At 38.1% G+C, this 17,303-nt stretch overlaps 1 protein-coding gene and 1 long non-coding RNA gene across 18 annotated transcripts in view; one reads left to right on the top strand and one right to left on the bottom strand.

The window, feature by feature from the left end:
• The window catches only part of TENM3 (teneurin transmembrane protein 3), a 2,419,468-nt gene that overhangs the window by 124,881 nt on the left and 2,277,284 nt on the right, over nt 1-17,303 (bottom strand). For all 17 annotated transcript variants that reach the window (XM_070253219.1, XM_070253221.1, XM_070253220.1 and 14 more), the window contains one exon: nt 5,982-6,104. In XM_070253219.1, the coding sequence (XP_070109320.1) occupies nt 5,982-6,104 (123 nt within the window). The remainder of the gene's footprint in view (nt 1-5,981; nt 6,105-17,303) is intronic.
• On the top strand, nt 1,068-4,268 carry LOC111770976 (uncharacterized). Its single transcript, XR_002804477.2, has 2 exons — nt 1,068-1,159; nt 3,979-4,268. It is a non-coding gene; the product is annotated as an uncharacterized lncRNA (long non-coding RNA).

Below are 17,303 nucleotides of genomic sequence, written 5' to 3' on the forward strand. Positions count from 1 at the left end.
TTCAATTCTTAGTCACTATACAGCACCAACATTTGCTTTGTGTCTACTTTATGCCAGGCATTGTGTTGACTCCTTTATATACTTTATACATACTTTAGTCATACTATTTTCATTCACTCATTCAACAAATGCTTACTGGGCATCTATTACTGTGCTGAGAGCTTCGGACAGAGCAGTGGAAAAATAAATACAATCTGTGCCTCATACTCTAGCAAAGAAGACATACATTAAACGGTAATAGCAATAACCACTAACATTTTTCAAGCATTTACTATACACTACCCATCATTTTTAAGTATTTATGTTGAATACTCAAGATCATTCTAACTGATGAGAAAACTTAAGTACAAAGTCCCAAGTAACACAGGCATTCACGATCAGCACTAGGATAGGAAACTATGGGGTTTGGCCTCAAGTGCCTTGATTCTTTATCTCTCTGCTATATTGTTTCAGTATTACAGTATGGTGTGATTAACAGCCAGATTGTGGAGAGCCTTGTAAGTCATTTAAAGGTATCTGACCAGGATCTAGGTCACTGAAGGGGTTAGGCAGGGGATTGATATCTCAAATTTGTGTTTGAAGAATGGATGAGCAAGATGAGAGAGATATCTCCCAGAAAGAAGGTGACTTCTGTAATCCAGGTGAGAGATGATAGGATCCAAGAGATATTTTGAAGTTAGAATTGACAGGACTTGGTAAGTGATTGAGTATGGGAGGTAGGAGAGTAGGAGGCGTCAAGTGTGACTCTCAGAGAACTAGAGAATGATGCCATTTCCTAATATAAAAAGCACTGAAAGAAGGCAAATAGGGAAAGAAAGATGATATGCCAATTGTGTTCTCCAAAGACGGCCACAACATCTTCCATCCCACATGCCTTATGCAAGGTGTCCCTGCCATTCCCCAGTGAAGAGGGGGAGTTTAATTCTGCTTCCTATGAATCCAGGCTGATCTTACTGCCTTTCTTGACCAAGAGGATGTGATGGAAGTGACATCCTGGAATGTCCAATGTCCTAGGTCACAAGAAGCCTTCTGTGACTTCTGTCTGGGTCTCCTGGAACGTTCCCTCTTGGGATACTCCTCTTCAGGATCAGCCACTATATTCTGAGAAGCCCAAGCCACATGGAAGGCTATGGTCAGATGCTCCATTTGACAGTCACAGGTGAGTTACAGCCAACAAATAGCATCAACTGCCAGCCATGAGAGTGAGCCACCTTAGACTCCCAGCTCAAACAGATCCAGCTGACATCTGAAAGCAATTGCATGAGAGACCCAACACAAAAATTGCCCAGTCAAGCCACAGAACCATGAGAGATGATAACAATTGTTCTTTGAAACCACCGAGTTTTGATGTGGCTTATTATGCAATAATACGTAACTAAAGTACTTGATGGGTTTAGTTTTAGACATGTGGAGTTTGAGGTGCTTGGAACACACCCAAGTGGAGATGTTCCAAAGATACTTGGATAGATTTTATGTAGTTGATGTCTGGAGCTCAGAGAGAGATGTAGGCTGTACTTATTGATTTGGGAGCACACAGAGTGTAACATAACACACAGCACAGAGAATGTAACTGGAGTCAGGAGAGTGGATGAGAGAGCTCAAAGAGATTATATTCTGAAAAGATCAGAGTCCTGGGTAACAGCAATGTTTACGGATCAGACAGAAGAAGATAAGTCAACTAAATAAACTGAGAAGTCACTACCAAAAAGTCAGGAAGCCCAGGCAAATGTGGTATCATAGAAGCTAAAGAGAAAGAATATTTAATTAGGGGGGATAGGTTACCTATTAAATGCTACCAAGAACCTACATACAATAGAGATTGAAGAGTATTAATTGATGCTACTGACAGAGCAATTGCTAACTCTGGAAGACCTCGGTTTCCATGAGTGGTGGTGGTAGAGGACAGTCATGAGAAAGGAGTATCACAGAGGCCGGACTGGGTAACAGGAGTAAGTGAAAGGTAAGGAAATGAATTAAGTGAATATATACACTACGTTCAAGAAGGAGGGGAGAAGAGAAAGATAGGGTGGGACTGGCGTAGGAGGTAGACTCAGGATTTTTTTTTTAAAGATGTGAGAGATTTCAGAATGTTCAAATGTTGACTGAAAGATATCAGTAGAGTGGGGAAATTCTGAAGATATAGAATGGGATCAAGAGTCCTTATGCAAAGATTAGCCTTGACTAGTGAGAAAAACGTGAAAGGATAGGTCCAGATACGCATAGGAATGGAGATTTGTTTACATGAAATTCAGAGAACTCCCTCCTAGTTTTTTGTTCAACAGAACGTAAAGCCATCTGCTGAGACAGCGGATGGACTGGAGTTTTCTGTACAGTAGGAAGGTTTGAAATAACTGTTGAGAAGCGTGGGAGCGAGAGTTGGCAAGGCAAATGTAGTAGGGCAGCCAGACTGTTGAAGTTGGTGAGCCAGGAGATGGGTATTATTATTCCTTCTTTATGTATGAGAAAATTGAGGCTCAGAGAGGTTAAGTAACTTGTTCAAGGTTACAAAGCAAATAAATGAAAGAGCTAGGATTTGAATATAAGCCTGTGTCATTCTTTCCAGGTCATTAGGCTAAAGGAATTCCTTGGTCCAGGGGAATAATTTTAGTTTCTGGAAAAAGACTGGTGTTTGAGCTAAAAACTTCATTCTTACTTCTTTCTTCATACTGCCCACTTCCATCAGGTTTGCCTGAGACCCCACACTTCTGACATCTCATCTCTAAAATTTGTAGTCAAAGAAAGTCTCAAGAACAATCAGCAGAGGATCAGGGGGTATAATAGGAATTCTTCTTTTCAATACTAAATACCATTTAGCAGCCTCAGTTTAGAATTAACTTAAAAGCAAGCCGGGAGTTTACTGAACCCTTAGTACCATGACTGTTCCTTAGAATTATATTTATAAAATAAGAATAAAGTAGGACCGCATAAACAAGAGTACTGCATTTAGAAGCCGTGAAGTAATTTTCTCATTATGCTTAGCATGGTAAAGTCTCCTAGCGGGCTTCGTTCAGAATTCTAAGGCTTTCATAAGGGTTGTAATCTCCTAGAATTTCTAAAGAGATGACGGGATCTGCTTCTCTGGACAGTGTATAAAACTGAAGTAGTGGGTGATGGTACATGAACATTGAGGTTTGTCACAGAGGTTTAAAAGCAGTGTTTTTAAGGTACCTCCTTTTTCCAAATAGAGTCCCCCCATCCCCACCCCCTGCACTCTAGGTCTACAAATATTTAATACATACCAAGAACATTTACTTGGAAAAACGAAATAAGAATTTCTTACAATTTAGAGTTTTTTGGGTTATCTGAGAAATAATAAAGAAGACAACAAGTGACTACTGTCTACATCACACCTCGGACAAGATCTGAGCCCAGAGACAGGCTTCCTTCCATAAAGAGAAATTCCTACGAATCTCCTAGTCCAAGTGGCAGGGGAGGGTCAGTTTTTCTCCAGGGCAGTAACTCATTCTGGGGCATCTGTTATCTTACGTGGGAGGCTAGAAAGAAAGACGGTACTTGATTCACGCATACACACAGTCGCTTTCCAGGCGCCCAGAGACTGAACTCAGCGCATTCTATGAGCACGCGGGGAACTTCAGTCCCTCTTAGAGAAGGAGAATTTCAGAACAGGGCTTTTGCACCTGTGGACCACCATCCTTTCTAAACTGTGAAATTATCTGAGTGAATTTCAACTAGCATTTGTTATAAATGGGAACTACAATAAAACAGAATAGAAAATATCGGGGTGCATTTCACAAAATGAGCATGAGTACTATTTCGGGAAACATATTTCAGATATATGTGCGTATGTGTATGTGGGTGTCGATGTAACAAGTATTTCTCACGCAGTCATGGTCAATAGTTCCTCACTGTTTTCAAGGACTCCAGCTCCATGGAGGTTTCTGAAGCCATATTTATATGACCTTCTTCCAAATGTCTGGGGTTCATATGATCCTAGATTGTCATAAAATTTTCTTGCAGATCTGAACTACTAAGCATGTTGACCAAGGTTACAAAGTAAATAGGTTTCCCGAAGAAGCTGGGATTTGAATAGAGGCCTATGTGAGCTGAGGAATGCTGACTAGACCGGAGGTTTTCCCTGGAAAATACCAGTACCCAGGACCCATCTGTGTGAGCACCTCTGATGTCACAGCTTTCTCAGGATCGAGCTTTTCAAGTACTGTGAAACTAATTAGCCACACTCTATTTTCATTTTAATCATAATAAGAGGTTAGGATGTTGTAAAACAAATAAAATGTCTACAATAAGCATTTTTCTCTTTAGTATAATTTCTTCAGTCTGAAAAAAAGTTCCCTATATGTGTGGTTAATAAGTGCCACTTGACCATTTTCGCAGGAACCATCCACTTTAAGACACAGTCTAAATTTCAATCTATATAAACCAGAAATAAATACTCTTGATTTCTGTGTAGTTACTTGATTTGTTCATATGTGTGTTATCAGCATATAAAAAAATCAAACCATTGTTTAAAGTAATTATATTTTACTTAATTGAAATTTCCCACCAACAGTTTTAATTAGGAAAGCTTTTCTTCACTTTTCTTTAATCTACTGTGCAGTGACTTCCACTGTCACCAGTTTATAGTTTTTTGGAACGTGTAGGACTTTGTATCAAAAGGCTCCATACAGGGGTGGGGGTGGGGGTGGGGGTGGGGATATTATTAGTATGAAAATCTAATGTCTTTTTTTTTGGTGAGGAAGATTGGCCCTGAGCTAACATCCGTGCTAATCCTCCTCTATTTTGTTTGTGGGATGCCACCACAGTGTGGTTTGATGAGTGGTGTGTAGGTCCACGCCTGGGATCTGAACCCTGGGCCGCCGAAGCGGAGTGCACAAACTTAACCACTACGTCATGGGGCCAGTCCCCAAAACCTAATGTTTTATAAAATTCCTCAGCCTCCCTAAGAAGGAAGAGAAGTGCCATAAAGTAGTATTGTTAAAACAGAAGATGGGAAAGCAAAGAACAACAACAACGAAATATGTAAAAGCATTAGTCACAGTCAATGGTTAATATAAAATGCAGCATATATATAAATATAAATAAATATATTGTATTATATTATATATAAATATATAATGCTTCCTTTTAGTCTTGCAAAGAAACTAGCCACTTGAGGATGAACACAGTTGACGCCAAAGCAGAATACAAATATGCTAGATAAGAAGAAACAAGAGGAAGAAAAGCTAGGGAAATGCTTAAAGACAAACAATACATTTATCATGTGAGAGGAAAAGGTGTCTTGATCTGGTTGCTTTGAGATATAAAGTATTAGGACATTTTGCAAAAAGTCAGAGGATGCCAAATGCCAAGACCTATATAGAGGCACACACACCTACATAAAAATAATAGACGGGTATATATAATACCATTACATGTGTATACATTTTTCTGGGTGTTTAATTTGGAAAAATGAAACACAGCATTCTCTAACCTACCTCTTAAATTCCATTTTTAATTCAGAGCCAATTGATTTGAAAGTCTGTTAGCCCGAAGCGCAAACTTTTGAAGGTTTAGAGAATGGGCAACCAGAAGAAAGGTCAATAAATTATAATCCTTTTACGTGTTTTGCATTTAAAGCCTTTTTATAACAAAATTAATGTAGTATTCCAATTCCACATACTATTTGATTGAAGAAAGCTTAATAGACCCAAGGTAATATAAGAGATGACGCACTGAATCATAATCTATTTACAGACTCAAAATAAAATGAAATACACACTTGCAGGAAGGAAAGGTGACCTAGCCATCAAATCAGAAGGCAGGAAATCATATTATTCCTATAATAACAATGTGAATGCCAATCTTTGAAGTCAACTAATAAAAACCACTCATTAAAAAATGATATCTGTAATTCCAAACATTTTCCATCTCCCACATAAAACTGGATGTAACATGGGTAAAAATAAATTTATGGAAAAGAAGTGTTAAAAGAAAACTACGAGACACAGAATTCTTTCTCTTACCATTGTCGCCAGAAGGTAATGATACAGTGTTTGTTGGCATGGTATCAGAATTCACTTTTCCATTCTCAAATGTGTCATTTTCAGTCTGTTGTAACTGCCAGTTGAGGCCAAAGAGATGCATTGCTAGGGGTGAAAAATACAAGTTGTTTAAAGGTCTGCTGTTTTTAGTTACAACAGCAAATGGTAAACATGTTTATAACAAGAGTCATATGTAAAGTGAAAATTTCCATGTTCCGAAACACCAAGGATAACTGCATAATAAAAATTAGAGTACAAATAGTTTCTCACACAAATGCAATTTAGGTAGCAATGCAGTGCAATATGGCAGCATTTTAATAATGATTTGCTATTACTCAGTTAATTGCTACCAGGAAACTCTTAGGAATGAATCATTATTTGCTCTGCTTTGTTCCAGTTTCACTCTTCATCATCATTTAAGTAAGTGGTAGAATGCTCTATAGCAGCATTTGCCAAGCTTACTTGACCACAGGCCACTTGCACATGCATAATACTTTGTTACAACATCTACAGGTTCTCAAGAGACACAATGCTATTCATTTGGATTAAATCAAAAACTAAAAACTAGTCTCACAGATGAATCTGTTGGCAGATGAAATGATCAAAATAGATTCAGATGTACAAAACATAATAATATTTGAATATCCTAAATTTAAGATGTATAATCTTCAAATTTATGACATTCAATTTAGCAATGACACAGAGGAAGCAACATGTGTATGTGTCAGGTAATTTCATGTAGAGTTTCTGATGTGGGTATTTTTTTTTAATCTTAATTTTATTAATTTATTAGAATTTCATTATTATTAATTTGTAAAAATTTTGTAAATGTGTTTACTAATTTTCTTTATTTAAAATATTTAGAAAATAGATAACTAGAAGACTATAATTATACATTTATAAATGTAATTTAAAATTTTTATATATTATTATTTTTCTTAATTTATTTAAAATATTTAGAAGATTAATCACTGCCATATTAACCATTAACACTTACAAACATTCCTTTGTGTTCCACAAAATGTAGTTTAGGAATTAATACCTAAAAAGGCTAAGTTTCCCTATGGTCATATTATTATATCACAAAAGGGAATTTTTTGACATTATTTACTATATACATATTGGAATTTACCAGAGAGGTGAGGAAAGACGTATGTGTTTAAATAACATTGTTAGAGACAGTGTGATAACAACCACTGTCAAAAAGCCCTTATTAAATATCCAATATACGTAGTAACAAAACTAAATCGCACAGTATAAAGAGCCAGGGCTTCAGGTGTAGTTAAATTTTGGTTCAGTCCTCAATCTAGGATTTACAATCTTGGACAAATGATGTAATATTGTTAAACATTAGGTTCACGTAGAAAATGAAGCTGTTCAGACCTACCCTACTTAATTGACGTGAGCTTTCTAGGCACTTTATGCGAAGGATAGCTGGCACTCAGCAGGACAGCTCTTAGCATATAGGCATTCCATTTATTTATTCCGTACTTTACATCATTGAACTTTTGGAGTCACCTGACCAGATCATAGTACCTCTCAATAAACAGTCCCTCTGCCTGCAATGCTCTCCACCCACTGTAAAATACCTACTCGTTGCTCAGACAGTAAGTGTCAACTTCTGGCAGAAGCTTTCCCTCACTGGGCTCAGCATCCTCCCCAGACTGTGTTAGTTCACTCCTGTAACTCATTCACTTTCTACAGGGCCTGCTACCTAGTAGGTCTCAATAAATGAATTCTGTTTTCGAGGTTTTAAAATCTAAGAAAACACTGTTAATGGATAAAAATATACTAATTTCAAGGAAAAGTTTAAAAATATAAAACAAATGCATAAATGGCTAAGAATGGAGTGCTATATCATTAACAGTTCATTAATGACTGCCTTAGCGTAATGCCATATGAAACATAGTTGAGTGGAAGCCCAGTAGTACTATACACAGTTGATTGAATTTTTTTTTTAAAGATTTAACAGTTTGGAGACATTCTATTACCAGCCTCACATTCTCTTGTTAACAATACCTAACATAAAATCATGCTACCGTAAAAAACATACCATGAATAGATACAAACATAGCTACATCTACCCTGTAGATTTGTAACAAATGTTTATACTCATACTTCCTGCTTAAATTATAGTCTGCCGGCAATTCCTTTTAAACTCTTGACTTCTCAAGGATTAAGATACAGGTTATAGAATTCTCAAATTTACCAATTATCAACTTCTAAAGAGGTATAACTCCATACGTCATTTGCATTAAATTACGTAGTGTTTGAGTGGCATAATGTCCAGAGCTTTCTAAACATTTACCACTTCATACATTCTTCAAGGTTTCAGATATTTCAGCAATTTTTGAATAAAATAATGGGAGCTAGTTCTGCACACAGTAAAAGGTTTGACAGACATACTTTGGCACAGCAACGATATATATTCCAAAAGGGTCAAAGTTTCTACACAAAATAATTTATCATCATGGTGAGCTTTTATGTACCATAAGAAGTCTTCTTCAATGATAGATTTGCTCAAATTATTGGTTTTAATAGACTTTGAGTAGGAGAGAGAACCCATGGATCGTGCACAGATGTCAAATGTTATGTTTGTGTTCAGAGAGCTATTTTATTTTTTGCCAGATGGCCAACAGCTTTATAATATATGTTTTTTATTACAAAAAATCTCAATAAAATGAGAATCCAGTTCTACTTCAGATGCTGTATAATAAGGACCATACCCAATAATATTATATCTTGTTTAACACTGCACTGAAAACAGACCCACGAGTTGTTTGGTCTTAGGAAATTACATACTTTGAAAACGTTCGCGTTTGGCATTTAGTGGAGCTCTTGACACTCAGTATGCGTAACTTAAGATTTTTACATAAATACAGAGCATTAGTGAGACTGGTTCCAAAGTTAATGAGAAAGAGACAGACAGACAGAGAGCGAGACAAAGAGAGACAGAGAGAGGCAGCAAAAAGTCAAGAATGCTACAGAAATTACTGAGCACTGGTTTAATAAAACTACATGGAATGACTTGGCAGACAAATAAAGGGAAAATTAGTGAAATAAAATACATCTGTAAATAAAGAAGAGCCAGCTCAATTCTTCAAGGCCTGAGCTGGAAAGCAGATCTGAACCCCTGGGAAAGCATTTGCTGCCGCTACTCACAAAGACTCCAATGATCCTTGGTTTACGCAGGACCTAATGGAGGGTGTGGGAAGAGCGTCAAGATGTGGCTGGGAGCTCTGTGCTCTTCGGAGGCCCTCACCCCTCTGGGCAGACAGCTTAGATGAGGAGGTATATAGGCTGGCAGCCACACCAAGCATTCTCTCAGCCACAGCTGGTGTTACAACACTGTGATGCTATCTATTTAAAAAATACAAGATTCACTGAACACTTACTATGTGTCAAGTCTTGTGCTAATGCTTCACCTGCATTATCTCATTGAATCTTCACAAAGACTCCATTGAACAGTTACTATTACTATATAGATTTTTTTCATTTTAAATCTGAGAAAACTGAGGCTTTTTGAGAGTTTAAAGTTCCCAGCAGTAAGCTGTGGACATTGACCTTAAACCCAGACCTTCAGACAACAAAGGGCGTATCGGGACACACCTCTCTATTCTACCAGAGAGCAGTGGGGCGTGAAAATCCATTCAGAAGGAAGCGAAATGTAACTTCCGTAAGGGCCACAGGCTACAGATAGTGCTTCTCCACTAGATCTAGGAAACTGAAGGCAGACACAGCATTTGAGGTGGAGGGTGGGCAAAGATATTAATAGATACTATTTGTATGTTCAGGTATTGTTCTTCCATGCAATACTTTTCCACTAGACCATACTGTCTTAAAAGAATTTTTTTTAAATGAGTAGTTATTTAGGAGAGATGCAAATGGATTCATCTCTAGGTCTGTTTTTTTTTTTCTCCCCTGAGGAAGATTTGCCCTGAGCTAACACCTGCTGCCAACCTTCCTCTTTTTGTGTGTGAGCCACTGCAATATCATGGCCAGTGACAGACCAGTGGTGTAGGTCTGCACCCAGGAACCGAACCTGGGCTGCCAAAGTGGAGCATGTCGAACTTAACCACTAGCCACTGGGGCTGGCCCTTAAAAGAAATTTTTGCAGTAATACGATGATGATGATGAGATCAAAAAGAGGCTATTATGGTGAACTCCAAGAGTCTGTAAAAACAACAATTGAAAAATTACACAAGTAAACACTATACTTGCATTGCATATTTTAAAGTTATAGAAATAGTATTTATGTGGATTTAATCTTTAAAAAAGTTTTGTTTCTGCTATCATGTTTCATAGGTTTACATTGCTATTTCCATGTATTTCTAGGTGATTTTAATGAAGGGTGGCTGGATGCATATCCAAAATGTTATCCAAGGAAGAATGGAATTTGTGGCTGAGAGCAATAATATCATATGTCTGTTCAGTGTGTTTTTCACCTTTTAAGATACCTTGATGTCTACTATCTTCTAATAATGTAGTGTGTGTCAGGGGTCATTATCTCTGTTTAGGATGACACACAGGCAGAGAGAGGGTCAGGGACTTACCCAATGTCTTTTCAAGAGTTAGTGTATAAAGAGGACTCCTGATACCAGACCTCCTGATCCTATTTCTGGATTCCTTTCCCTACACTGTGCTGTTTTCCTACTTGTCTGAATTGTTCCAAATTAAAACTGAGCATTCACATTAAGGAAATTTTAAAAAGTGTAACACAAATTGTTAATTTATCTCTCTTTTTGACAGTAGCAAATATAATCAGAAGTTGTCCATTTGTTAAAATTGGCTTGTAAACACAAGGTGTGTACCAACTACAAATGGTTATATTTTGCAAGATCATTTGTAAGTTGCCTGTTTGGAATGGGAAATCTTAGAAATGGTGATTAAGTCCCAAGTTGGTCTATAAAAGTCCATCTATATATCCAGTAGAAATATGTATACACATAGCACCAAAAGGCATGAACAAGAATGTTTACAGAAGCATCATTTGCAACAGCCCCAAACTGGAAACAACCCAGACGTCTGCCAGCAGTAAAATGGATAAGGAAATTATAGTACAGTCAATACAATGGAATTCTATACAACAGTGTAAATGAATGAACCACTGCCAGATGCAACAATATGGAGAAATCCCACAAGCATAATATTGAGCAAGAGAACCTAATCACAAAAAACTTGAACACTTTCTAAGTCCATATGTATAAAGTCCAAAAGCAGGTAAAATCAATTGATAGGAACAAGTCACCAAAGTGATTACCTCTAGAGAGGAGGGGGCAGGTAATGACTGGGAGAATCCAAAGGGAGCTTCTGGAATGCTGGTAATATTCTATTTTTCTATGCCGTGTTCCACTGATGTGTCCACTTATGATCTGTATACTTTCCTAAATGTACATTACACTTAAATTTAAACATTTATTTAAAGGTAGTCCATCTAACACATAGCATAGCTAAAGAATGTATGATTCCACCTTCCCTAAACCCTCCCTGCAGGTGCTTTTCTCTCCAAAGCTCCCAGGTGTTCCTTCCCATAAGGTTGCAGGTGAGGCGATTATGACAGCCTGTGTGTGTTACAGCCCTCCTAAGAGAACTAGCATAAATGCATATGCAGAGTAAGGACTCAGTATAGAAGAATGGCAAATGACTCCATCGGGTGGGAGGAAAAGAGAAGAGTGAGGAAAGGCCTCCTTCAGTGCAAATCTTGGGTGTGAAAGGAGAGCAATATGAATAAACAAATTCATGTATTGTGTTAATGACTGTCAGCCTATGGCCTTCCCAGATTGATGTGTAGTCTAAATTATGACTTCTCTTGGTGAGGATGTGGAGAAACTGGAACCTTTGTGCACTGCTGGTGACATTGCAAAATGGCACAGCCACTATGGAAAACAATATGGCAGCTCCTCAAAAAAGTAAAAATAGAACTACCATATGGTCCAGAATCTCACTTCTGGATATATACTCAAAAGAACTGAAAGCAGAATCTCGAAAAGATATTTCCACACTCATGTTCCTAACAGTACTATTCACAATAGTCCAGAGGTGGAAGCAACCCAGATGTCCATCAACGGAAGAATGGATAAACAAAATGTGGTAGATACATATAATGGAATATTATTCAGTCTTAAAAAGGAAGAAAACCTTGTCACATGCTATAACCTGGATGAACTTTCAGGACATTATGTTAAGTGAAATAAGCCAGTCAAAAAAAAAAGACAAATATTATATGATTTCACTTATATAGGATACCTAAAGTAGTCAAATTCATAGACACAGAAAGTAGAACGGAGGTTACAAGGGGCTAGGGGTAGGGGGGAAATTGGGAATTGTTGTTTAATGGGTACAGAGTTTCAGTTTGCAGGATGAAAAAATTCTAGAGATCTGTTGTACAACAATGTGAATATACTTAACACTACTGAATTGTGCACCCAAAAATGGTTAAGACGATAAATTTTGTTATGTGTTTCTTACCACAATTAAAAAAACCCCAACTGTTATGACTAGTCACCCTGCAGAAAAGCCTTGTTGTTAAGATGAAGAAATGCGGCTCTGTCAGAGATTGAATAACCCACCCCACAGAGTACGGAGGGATCTACATCTGACTGACTGATCACACACTGAAGGTTCTGTTTGGCCCTTCAACTTAAGCATGTTTATCAATGATTTGGATGAAGATATTAAAAACAATGCTATCAAAATGCACAGATTACACACAACTCTGAGGGATGGTATAAATAACATGCTCAATTACAGAATCAGGGTTTTAAAAGGTCTCTTCATTCTGATTTCCTCCAAATTATTATCCAATTTCTCTCCTTCCCTTTACTGCCATATATCTCAAAAGAAGAGACCACATCTTGTTTCTACTTTAGCACATACTCCTTATTTCCTCCTCATTTTGACTTATATTCCTAATTATTCTACTAAAACCTCTCTCTCAATGGTTATGGGTGATCTCTTGAATTGCCACATCTAGTAGCCCCTTATCAATGTTCACCTCATTTGTTTCAATAGTATTTGGCATCAATAGCCACACATCCTTAATACTTAATCCTCCTCCGATAATTCTCCTGGGTTCTCTGAGCTCTCTGACTGCAGCTTCTCAGTTGTCTTCACCGAATGCTTGTGTGGAAGTCATAAGGGCCATTCACATGTATTCCAGCTCTTCTGGACATGCACAGTTCTTCAGGAAAGGGTAGGGTTACCCTTCCTCGCTCCTCTGAAGTCTTATGACTTTGCTCTGGACAATGAAATGTGGGCAGACATAGTGTGTCCCACTTCTGGGAGGAAGCTTTAAGAATCAATAAGTAATTTGTTGCTTTTCCATGCAGTGATCACAGAAACATGCTGAGTGGCAATTCTGTTAGTCTGGATCCTTGGGTGAGCATAACTCCCTTGCCATCCTACACTGAACACTTAGCTTAAGCAAGAAACAAACCATCATGTTAAGCACCGCAGTAGGTAGCCTCTAAAATGGCCTCAAATAACCCGTGCCTCCTAGTATTCATGCCCTTGTATCATTCCCTCCTCTTGAGTGTAGGCTTGATTTAGCGACTTGCTTATAATGGAAACAAGATGGCGGAAATGATGGAATGTCACTTCTGAGACTAGGTTATAAAAGACTGCAGCTTCCATTTTGGTTGCTCTACCTCATTTGGATTGCTTTCTATGAGGGAAACCAGCAGGCAGATCATGAGGCAGCACTGTAGAGAAGCCCATATGGTGAGAGACTGAGGCTTCCCAAAAATCACGTGAGTGGAGTTGGAAGCAGATTTTCCCCCAGCCCCAGCTGAGCCTTCAGATGAGACCGAAGCCCCAGTCTACAGGTTGTCTGCAACCTTAAAGACCTCGAGCCAGAGGCACTCAGCTAAGTTGGGCCTAGATTTACGGCCTACAGAAATTGTGAGATAATAAGTGTTTGTTGTTTTAAGTGGCTAAATTTTGGGGTAATTTGTGAAGGTGCATAAAGGCACGAATAACTAGTAAAGCCATTGAGATTTTTAGGGTCATTTTTACCATTTTAAAACCTAGTCCCTCCTGACTTATACAACTTTTCCCCCATGTATCTCCCAAATGTAGACATTCACCAAAGTGCTTCCTTGACCTCCCTTTATCCTTCATCTGCTTTTATGACTTCAACTTTCAATTCCATGTGGATGGGTAACTTTCAAATACGTATGCCTAATACTGACTTCTTTTCTCACTGACCCACACTTTGGACTTTACATTTTCTCACTAGACATACTAGAAATCCTGTGAGTACCTCAAACTTTACTAAGGACAGAATAAATTGTCTCTATCCTCATAATTTCTTTGCTTTCCAGGTTTGTTTCCCTGCTCATGATACTTCTTTAGCCTGGGCAATGAAGGCATATGGCCATGGGTTGAGTCACGGTTCTAACAACCACTAACTAAGTGGCCCTGGGTAATTACTTAACCTCTGAAATTCCCAGTTTTCTCACCTATTAAATAGGAGTTATAAGAGTACCTATTTTATAAGTCTGCTGTAAAACTAAATAAGATGATGTATACAAAGCCCTCAGATTTGTGCCAACTCTCAATAGAATGTTAGCCACCATTCTGGTCACCAGAATTGTAAACCCTGTCTCTTTAACTTCTCTTCCTCCCCCAAATTCCCATCCCATCCATTGCTAAATACAGTAATCTCTCTCCTAATTGCATTTTTTTTGTTTTCAGCATCGCTCGTCTATTCTAGGACCTCACTTAAAGTTTTTTTAATTCAGTTTTCATTTTCTCCAAGTTATAAATGCACACAGTTTTACAAAGCTTGTTAAGGCAAAGAGTCCTTAACTCACTCATCTGATTTTCCCACTCTTTAGACAAAACCATTCTCATGGGGCTGGCCCTGTGGCCAAGTGATTAAGTGTGCATGCTCTGCTTTGGGGCCCAGGGTTTTGCAGCTTCGAATCCTGGGCGCAGACATGACACTGCTCGTCAAGCCATGCTGAGGCGGCATCCCACATGCCACAACTAGAAGGACCCACAACTAAAAATACACAACTACGTACCGGGGGGCTTTGGGAAAAAAAGAAAAAAATAAAATCTTTAAAAAAAAACAAAAGTAAAGACAAAAATCCACTCTTGTTTCTTTGGGCTGGATCTTTTGGTATTTCCCTCCTTAGGTCTGCATAACACTCATAATGCTACTTTCTTGGTCTTTTGGTTTTAGGCATTACCAGCTGAAATCGAGTTTGGAAGAGACCTTCATTACTCTTAATTAGTTTTCCTCTCCTCCATTTCAATGCACACATAGTTCCCAGAGTTACCTTCCCAGAAAGCATCTCTGATAATGGTCTTCCGCTAGCAGGCATCTCCTGTGTACCTCCTACTACTTCCTCTCATAGACCCCAGCTGGCCAGATTTGATCGCCAACCATTTAAACCATGCCCTGAATTTTCCTGCTTCCATGCCTTTGTTCCTACAATTCCTAGTTTCTGGTATGCTTCCCCCCAATTCTGCCTGATGAAATCTCACCAACGCCTTAAAGTCTAGTTCAAATGACATTTCTTCATGAAGGCTTCCTGGAATTAATAACTATGCTGACTAGCCACAGCACTGTATTATTTCATCTGAAACATTCCACCTTACATTTGAATAAACTTTTTACTTTCTGGAGTGTGAGGAATAGGGCATCGTAAGAGAAGTAGAAATGGATCTTTGTGGCTAGGGGGTAAAAAGAGGTAGTTTGACAGGAAGGAGAAAGGGGAGTTTGGGAGGAAATGGAATGAATGTATATGATTTTAGCTATGGAAAAATGAGAGAGGACAGTTAAAGGAAAGTTTAACATATAATTCAGCTTTTTCAATATTTTGCTTAGATTTGATCTTAGAGGCCTAGATCTCTGTAGCTGAACTGCTTCTCGGGGCACAGAGGTGACTAGCAGAGAATCTGAGACTGTTGACGTCAGAAGAAGCCTTGGAGGGCACCTTGAATAATTCCTCCCTTCTTCTCCAAGTGGGAGAACACAGATTTCCAAGATGGTTCCCAGTCAGTCAGAACCCTTTTAAACTAGTTGTAATATCTGACATTTGTCATCTACAAAATTAATAAGCATACTCTTTATACCATCACCCAGGTCAATGATAAAAAAGAATTATAATGGTATCAACTCTGGGAGTGACTCACATGGATGTGAAGCCATCAATCACTGTGGCAACCTATGTTACTAATAGCCAAATCGTCTACTCTCGACCACATTCTTTTAGGTTGTCTTGTGATATTCTTAGACTGTAACCAATTTTAAGATATTTAAAACTAAAATATTTCTTATATAATTCAAAAGCATTCATTCTACCACTTCTTAATCTTTTTTTTGGTAGGCCTTCCCAGTATATGTTAAGAAAAGAACCTCATCAATTGAAATAACTTTGAGACAATAGGCAAGTAAAAATCTATTAGTGAAATGTTGTGAAGAAATTTTCTTTCAGGCTCAAAGACCATTCCAGTGAGCGAAATTACAGTACACATTCCTTTTGTTTTTCAGGGCTGATGGAGATGAAAGGAATCCATAGTATTATAATTATTTCACTTCTTCCCCATAGAAAAAAGAGGCCATGCCATTGTTTTTAACCAATATATGTTGGTTCGATACTTAAAAGCCAGCATGTGGAACATTTGAAACCACAATGTGTAATTAAGGAAAATTATATACCACCAAGTAGCAAATTCAGTGCCATTTTTAGTTCCATGTTGAGAGAAAAGGTGCCAAATGTTGATCTTGTCTCTGGAGACCATGCCACTGAAGTTGTTATCACAGCTACTATTATTTCCACTGGCATGCCTATGTTCTCAAATACTGCCAAATATGGATGGGAAGGAGGGGTGGTGACAGCTGGTGACATGGTCCAGCAATCTGCCAGAACCTTGGAGCAGATTATAGGGGATTTTGTGAAGCGAACACAGAAGCAAGCACCCTTGCCATCAGAAACCTAAACGTAGCTTATGCCACCAGAACCCTGAAGAGCACACTCTGAGATTTTGGCAACTTAGAGTTTAGTTCTTAGCATGCCTGCCATTATTGGCTAAACGCTGTTTAATATTACAAGATCAAGCAAAAACTCTCACAAAGACAAAAAAGTATGAGATAATATGAGAACCAGAATCTGGCAAGAAAAACTGACTTAAAAAAGATCATCCTGAAAATGTCTGCAGTTCAGCTTTGTTTAGCCTCCCAAGCCTTGGAAATTCATCTAAGCAAGCTAAGGTCTAAAGTTTCTCTTTCTTGTAATTCACCTCACATCCATCATGGTACATTTTTCCCAAAAATAATCTTTCTAAGAAAGATTC

This window comes from Equus caballus, chromosome 27 (assembly GCF_041296265.1).
Source record: "Equus caballus isolate H_3958 breed thoroughbred chromosome 27, TB-T2T, whole genome shotgun sequence".
NCBI classification, from domain to species: Eukaryota; Metazoa; Chordata; class Mammalia; order Perissodactyla; family Equidae; genus Equus; species Equus caballus.